Source organism: Falco peregrinus, chromosome 8 (assembly GCF_023634155.1).
Source record: "Falco peregrinus isolate bFalPer1 chromosome 8, bFalPer1.pri, whole genome shotgun sequence".
Lineage (NCBI taxonomy): Eukaryota > Metazoa > Chordata > Aves > Falconiformes > Falconidae > Falco > Falco peregrinus.
Genome location: NC_073728.1, coordinates 53,281,881 through 53,290,150, shown reverse-complemented (window position 1 = coordinate 53,290,150; position 8,270 = coordinate 53,281,881). Strand labels below are relative to the sequence as shown.

The 8,270-nt window shown below is 38.2% G+C and overlaps 1 protein-coding gene across 1 annotated transcript; it reads right to left on the bottom strand.

The window, feature by feature from the left end:
- Nucleotides 1–3,086: 3,086 nt before the first annotated feature.
- Nucleotides 3,087–7,911, bottom strand: LOC101920514 (ovomucoid-like). Its single transcript, XM_005231719.2, has 4 exons — nt 7,857–7,911; nt 5,705–5,724; nt 3,732–3,859; nt 3,087–3,277 (listed from the first exon to the last, which is right to left on the bottom strand). Exons 1-4 carry the CDS (start codon nt 7,909–7,911, stop codon nt 3,232–3,234), a joined length of 249 nt encoding a protein of 82 aa, XP_005231776.1. The 3' UTR covers nt 3,087–3,231.
- Nucleotides 7,912–8,270: the final 359 nt, after the last annotated feature.

Below are 8,270 nucleotides of genomic sequence, written 5' to 3'. Positions count from 1 at the left end.
GACTCGTTGCATCCATTCTTCACTAATGTAGAAAGAATCTCTGCTTTCCAAAGCAACCATGAATACAAATTACATTTGAAAATGTGTCATTCTGATAACTTGCTTCAGCAGTTGGCACAGTGTCATGAAAAAATTATTTTAAATGTATCCATCAGAACATTGGTCATAGCAAAGTAAACTTCCCATAATCAGAAAATATTAGTCATGGAGGGACTAAATAAAGAAATATGCATGATACGTGAACCTCAGTTGAGGTTCTCTCTTTTTTTTTTTTTTTTAAACTATGAAATGAGCATTTGTTTTCATGGAAATGGCCTTTGTTAACAAAATGCAAGCAAGAAGAATGTAAATGAGATTTGTTCTGACAGCTTTTTTTGAATAACATTGGTAAGTTGGAATCATAGGGAAATATAGCTTGCTTTTAATGAACTCCGCTTTTTCTGTTTCATGAAGAACATGGCCCCTGAAGATGAGCCCCTCCACCACTTCTCCCCACCCACACCATACATAAAGTCTGAGTCTACTGAGAGAAATACACCAAGCAGAAACACAGTCTGGGAGGTGCCACGAAGAGAGTGACCACACTCCTGGCTCTAGGAGCTTTATGTTCCTCACATAACTGTGTGATCTCGCATTCAGAACAGTAGTCAGGCCTTTGAAACATGAGGACACTAATTAATCCTGACTTCAGTTACAAAGAGAAGGGGGCTGTGGTCTATGCGGAAACTCTTCATCCATCTTCATTAGTCTCAATGTTTAAGTTTCCAATGTTATCCTGGCACTTGGCCAATACTGTTTTAAACTGATAACCTCAATAGAACATCAAAGTGAGTATCTTCTGCTTATGCATCACCTAGAAAACATGCCCATTTTCTCCTTCCTGAAAGATAAGAGTTAAAGCCAAGGTCACAAGTAGCCTCCCATCAGTTTCAGTGGCCTTTGAATGATCTGGAGTGTTGAGTAGGTTTTTGATGTACTAAGAGAACCACTGTCCCTTGCAAATGAGTCCAAAGCCTCCTGCAGTGGGGAGTAAACACCACCCCACCCCACAAACAGTCCCTAGGGTCCTGTTCTACTATCTGTGGTTTCATGGGACACACCAATGACTGGGAACAGCACATAATAATGTTAAGAAATCCATCTGGCCAAGATTTATATAACATTCAGTAGCTACTGCTATTTTGCCCAGAAATGCAATGCACCAGGGAACTGTACAGTTAGGAAAAAGAAGTCCTTTGTTAAATGCACTCATTATTTAGTGTTATTTGACATAGAAATGCAGAGCATTTACTTTTTATGATGTTTTCTTGGTTGGAAAATAATGCTCCATTTACATGCTTGATCTAGCATTTCATTAATCCTTGATTTTTCTTTTATTTTTTTGTTGTTTTCAGCTTCATCATTCTGCCAGATGTTCCAGATGTACTGAGTTTAATAGACAGTTAGCACAAGAATAGTTCAGCTAGTTCACATTATAAATCAAACTAGAGACTAGGGTTACATCAGTGTGTGCTAGCAAATTAAACAGAGCTTCTCTCATCCAGAGGCCAGCACGTTGACTCTAGTCACGTCTCTGCTATGAAATTATTTTAGCTTCCAAAACAGGGTACCTTCATCCAGTTTCCTATTCGGGAATGGTCCCTAGACTCCCAAGATGTGCCTGAGAACTGTTGGGAAGAATTTCAATCCAAGACAGGATAGGATCATGCCAGGGCCATGCCAACAATTTCAAAGTAAAGATGATGGTGTTCCAGTGCGCACAGCTGTTTCCTGGCACTGTTTAATTTCTTGGTAAAAAAGTAACCTGTGAAAAACTCTCTCTTTAGTTGTGGATCAGTATCACATAAAATGCAACAGTCTCTTCTCCTCTGCAGGGAACGAGGGTGATGTTCTCAGCTTTGCCAGGAGAAAGAGCACATACTAACTCTGTGGACAAACAAACCCTTTTGGTCCTTCCAGTAAAGAATGGAGTCTGCCTGATGCTACAGCTACATTCAGCCAGCATTGGAATGGCTAAGCTTTTTGGAGTCTTGCCCTCAAAGGCAGGGACATGAGCTTCTTCCCCCATTTTCCATTCTTTTTAAGCGTGTGTCTTACTCCAGCCCAACTAGTGTACCAGACAGAAATGATCAGAAGTGATACCCACATTCCAGTTCCAAAATTTTCTTCCTGTGTAAGGCCACTAAAGTCGGTCATTCATACATTTTAATTCTAAGAATACGTATTCTTTTGACTGACTATTCAAATGTAAAAGGCATAAACTAGATTAATAATGAAGATAATAAGAAGATAGTAAGGATGTAAGAGCAGAACAGAAATTTCTTCAGATCTGAAAGCTGCCATTTTATCAGAAGTGAACAGAGGCATTGATGATCACATTGAAATGACAGGATTTAACAGAAACACTGCTATGAAGCTTATACCATTTTACGATTTACCAGATTTGTTTCATTTGAAGGAAAAAAAAAAAAAAAAAAAAAAGAGCCAGTTTGTAGGGTAAATTCCAGTAACATGAGGCCATCTAGTGGAAGACAACATTTGTCTTCCAGGCTTTGGGTGTTTACCTCTGGCCATAACTTCTGCTCTATGATTATTTTCTGTAACTTGGGAAATATCTCATTTGTGAATCATGGATGCAATAAAAATTGTCTAGAAAGGTCACCATGGACAACAAAAAAAGAGTCAACGTTTATTTTTATAAACATGCAGACTAAGTAGCTAGACAACTTATGTTAATTAGAATTGTACAAAGTTAGAAGAAAAACAAGCGTTTAATGTATAGCTACAAAACATTGCCTACGAAAGCTGAAAGTTTTGAAAATAAAATATCTGCAAAAGTTTCTGGATAAATGAAAGAAAACAGTTCAACAAGGACAACGGAGTCATTACCTATACTGTTGCATTCACTAAGATCAGGTGGCATTTACAGAAGATTTGAAATTTAACTGTGGAGGAAAATACATGATGAAGGACTCGTGAAAACCAACTTGCTACAGAACCAGGAATGCTACTGAGACGCCCAAGGAAGTGTTTTGCAGGGGGGACAGAAGTGTCAATCCCAACGCCCTGGAGCAGAGGGAAGCAGCAAATGACAGAGCACAGCTGAAAAGCCTACTTTGTGCTTTTTTCACCATTGTCAAAACAGGCAGGATAAATGAAATTAAATTAAGAGATCGTGATAAGGCAGTGTAAAGCTGTTCTCAGCACTCTTCTCTGTTATGCAGAATTCATTCAGCATGCCCCTGCTTGCTTCATGTGTAAGGCACCTCGGCTTCTCCTGCAAAGGAAGGACATAGGCATTGCAGACAGTAAGCTTAGCAATGTGCACTAAAATCTCTCTGAAGTCCTCAGCTAATGACTTGCTAACAGAGAAGACACTATAAACAGAGAAGGCGGCACTGATCATTTTTCTTTTTTAAAAAAATATATTTTATCCATAAAAAGCAAGGTATTTGCAGTACATTTGAATTCTTACATAACCTGATTTGGGTCCAGGTGCCTTGTTAGCCCTGTGTTGCTTATCGGATTCTTCACTGTCTTCTAGTTGCTGCTAGAATAGGAACTTGCTCACACAAATATCAAGGTGATTTGTTTAGATCAATTGTACCTTATTGCTGGGAGAAGCAATTAGTCTATAAAAATGGTAACACTTAGGTGGAATGGAAATAGCAGATAACAGCTAATGTCAGATTTTAGCTTATTCAGGAGTAATTACATAGCATTGTACTTACAGGACTGCTTTGCAGAAAGAGCATTTGTTGTTATATGTTTTCCCGTCAGAGCCACAAAAAGGTTGATAGAGTCTTTCACAGTAAATAGGTTTTCCTCTCTCTAACCTCTTGTATTCACTGCAGTCTACCTGCAAACACAGTATCATTTTTCTTTGAAACCATCTTTCTCACATTCTCCATTCACCTACAGAAATAATGAATATATGAAATTTTTGGACAAGCTTGTCACCTGTTCCAGAACAGCACAGTCAGTGAGGCTCCACCATCTATATTAGCTGAGCCTAAGCCTCAAAAAAGAAACGTTCCTTCTAATAGTGATGTGCGTAATGCTACCCATGTCAGGTACTGAGCACCTTTAGGGACTTTGCTGTCTATCTGAATAAGAATACAGTCACTGGAAAATACGCAGCCCTTTTTCCATCTACAGAAAAGTTGAGTCAATATTTTTTTCTACCTGATTGCAATTGTCAGTAAGTTCAGGTGAGATTAGTTCTCAAGGTTGTGAAGGGTTTCTGTCTCTATATTGCACAAGTATCAGCTCTTGATGCTTTTTTTATACTGGTGAAAGGTTCTGCCCGAGCGGAATTAAGTCCCATTTAAGTATTAGCATGAAAAAAATTGTTGGAAGGCCCTCATCTGACAGTGGGGTATTACAGACTTCTATATGTAAACGGGAGTACGAGCTAATAAAAGAAGTGACTGCAGGTGCTCCTGTCCTGGTTTTGTAGCTCAGTCTTCTCCTATCAAGTGATTTTCATTCCTGGTACTTGACAAGCAAGGAGTTCCTTGTGCAGTGCACATATTCTATTTAATGTGCTGCTTGTCATCCTCAAAAGCCTTGGGTTTGCTTGCTAGGAAAGTCCTTATAGGTGCTGTTGTAACTAAAGTTAGTTCAGCTCTTTTTGCTGCTAGTCTAGTGACAACTGAATCATATTAGTCTTTGGAGGGACACTATGGCTGGAGCTTTTCCTTTCTGAAGATCTAGCCAAAATATGTATTACAAATGTATATATTTAAAACAGAACCTAGCTTGATGTTCCCTTGTTATGGCTGGATTTTTCCCCGCTTCATTCCAATTCTAGTGAAGGACAGAAGTATTACTTCAGCCAAACACTGGAATTTATTACAGACTGTGATTGATTTTATGCCAGTCATTGCCCAGAGCCTGCAGGTGAGTGAAGTCAGGAGCTGTGTGTGTCAGCCTGTGCCATGGCTCAGCACAGACTGAGAGATCTCCACTGGCAAAAAGTGTCATTAGCCAATCACTCTTTTGGGTATTATGGGCTTAAATGCAGCGTCCCATAATAAAAAAAAGCATATGGGATGTTAGTTCACCTAAGTTTTTCCTTCATTTGGTCCAGCTGCTAAAATAAGGAAGACATGTAGTTTGGTGGGAAGAGTGGAAGAAGCTCTTCCCGAAAAAGTGTGTAGATCTCGGTGCAGTTTTAGGCATCAGAGGCTGTATACGTCGGGCTGGTATGGGGCCAGCTCTGTGCTGTGTGTGAATTTCCCCTCCCTGTTACTGTCCACTGGACTCCCAAATGGCTTGTCTGCTAATCTGAGTAAGGATTTTTGTTGGCTGGTGCCTCATTTCTTTCAGAGGCTGACCCCGAGATGCATGCTCCAGCATAGTCAGAGAGTAATTAAAATCCTAGGTACAAGATTTAGGTTCTAAAATTCACAAGAAAGCCTTCTAATGACATCCCCATGTAAATATTAAAATAAAAATTCTTGATTTCTCTGACTTTAAATTTGGCCTTGCCCAATTTCTTGCCCAGAATGTAGTACAGGTAAAAGTATCTGGAAGTTTTCAGGGCAACTGTATGGAAACCACTTATCACAAACTCAGGGATTTCTCTCTTAAATCTCAATACTTTGGCAGCATTTAATTAACATTTTGTAAGTGTTTTTCTGACTTCATGTTGTTACAAACTATGTATTTTTATCCAGAAATATATGAGAAAATTACTCACTTCAGTCTCTTCGGCAGCATCTGCAACATAAACAGAATCACAAAAGATAAAATAAAAAACACTGTTGATGAGCATTCAATTTGCAACTGGGGTTATTTCATTAGTACCAGCTCTTCCAGCAACACCAAGTCTCTTACCTCCTTGAAAGTAAATGCTGACATCATTTTTCAGTGTTTAATAAGATACAGGTGTCAGAACCTATTAAACAAGTGGACCTTGTTGTATTGTTTACCTTAGAAATCTGTGTCAGCAACTAGAACAGCCTTTGTTGTGGGAGGGAATGGAAGCTACTGTTCCCATTTTCAACAGAAAAAGATTGAAGACCCAGGAGTCATTATTATGTTCAATAGCCAGTCTGTTTAGGATGAACTAGTTGAGCATGACTGAGTTTTAATTCCCAAGTTTATAAAAACAATTGTATGTGCCTCTAAGCGTATCGTGTGGTCTCCTTATACTTTGATTTTCTGTCAATAATGAGGATAATATCTTCATTAAAATATGATATTAAATATATATAATAATGATAATGCAATTTGGATCATAATACTGCTTTTAAAAGTGTTTTCCCTTGCAGGTTGATATGGATTCTAAACTATTTGGCAGAAGGATTGCCTTCTGTTTTGTACACATATGGCATCTAATATAATGGAACCCAGTTCTCAGGTGGGGCTTCAAAAAGCTCCTTCAAAATAATGATAATTACGCCTCTCTGAAAGTAATCAAGTAAAATTGGCATGTGTCCATTGTGGTGACACATTTGTTACTTTCTTTAGGAATGTATTTTGTTGTTCTCCAGTCCTATAATCATCATTCCGTGGCTTCCAAGAGATAAAAGTTACCAAGCAGACGTTTCTGCACAGAAGGAGCAGGAAGAAAACATATGGTAGCAATACCCCTCTAGCACTCCTCTTTCTGAATAAATGTAGCTTTTTTTTGATCTTTAAAGCCATTAAGCTTTCCACTGAAACTTCCTTTCATGGAGCTGCTTACATCATGTCATCAAATAAAGTTGTCCAAGGTAAAGAAAACTAGCATAAGTAATGCTCCATGTCAAGTTTCAGTCTATGTCACCAGAGGTTTGACTTGAGTTTTCATTATTCTGGAATTGGATCAGATTTAACCCACTTCCACAAAAGCATTAAGATGTTATTTTTTCTTTGGTAATCTTCTAGTAGCCACTATGTATTTGACAGTGAATGCAAAAAAAAAAAAAATGTAGCTCAAAAAGTATTGATCAATAAAGTTTTAATGCAGACAAGGTAAACTATAAAGTTCAAGGAAGGGATTTGCTGGAATTCTTATGAAAGCAATATGATTTTTTCTGCAGTTAATGAAACACTGAAAGAACAGCTTCCATCGAAAGCATGCCATTTTATTTTTCATAAGAATTTTGATTTTGAGACAATTTTGAAAGCAAACTTTTCAGAGCTATTAAAAATGGAAAAAGATTATTTTGTTTCTTAATTTTGGTATTTACATTTTCATTTGTTTGCTTCTTTATTCATATTCATATTATATTCATAATTCTATTGAATTGCTATACTACTAGCAAAGAAGATTTGGGCTCTCTTCTTTCTGTCACTCTAAATGTTCTTATTTTCTATATATTTTTATTATTATTATTTCATGTTTTGTTAAAACCAAAATTGCCAAGTGAAGGTCCAAGAAATTCCTCCCAGCTCCCTATTTTACCATAGAGCAACCTGCACCTCAAAAGTCTCTCCACCCTGGCAAATTAACATCATAAAGAGGTTATTCCCAGCCATATTATGTGGCCTGTGCATAATCAACCATCTTCTGCTTGGTCAGATTGGCAGGAGAAGGACCTCATCAGTCCAAGCTCCCTGCTCAGATGGAAGAAAAAAAAATAGGTAAAAACCTGCTTTAGTTCTGAGGCTTTACAGTTCATTTTTTAATTACGATGCAGGATGCAGCTCTGATTCACACCACTGTCAAGGAATAGGTTTCATCTATTCAAGCTGGCAACTGTAAAAGTGGTGCAATATTGCTTGCTACATAGTGCACAAGCATAAAATTTCACTTGCTTTCTGCCACCCAAGTCCAGAAGCCATTGCTTACTATCCCAGTAAGAATCTTGCAGTGTTTGAACATGAGAACTATAATATATCAGGAGGTAAAAAAGGTTACTCACTTGATAAGCAAAGATCTGCCAGGATGAGGAGCACAAAGGCGCCTGTTATCTTCATGGCACACGTGGGTTCTTGAACTGTTTCACAGCCAATCTGTGCTCTAAGTATTCCAGTATACTTAGCTTAAATGTCTATTCATGCATCTGTGAGAGCAGATATATATATATATATGCACACACAAAGAGCAGGAACCCTGATGATGAAATCCCCCTTGTAGAGAAGGTAATTAGAAGAAGGTGTTGCCCATGGGTAGTGTCGGTAAGAATGTCTTCTGTACAATATGAAGGTCATAAGTACAGGGAAAGATGAGTGTCACAGCGTGGATTGTGTTGATAAAGGAGATGCATTATGCTTTGGCTAAGCCCCTTGCCTAATTAGCTATTCTGTCTCCATTAGCGAGTTCAAGGAGTGACTCA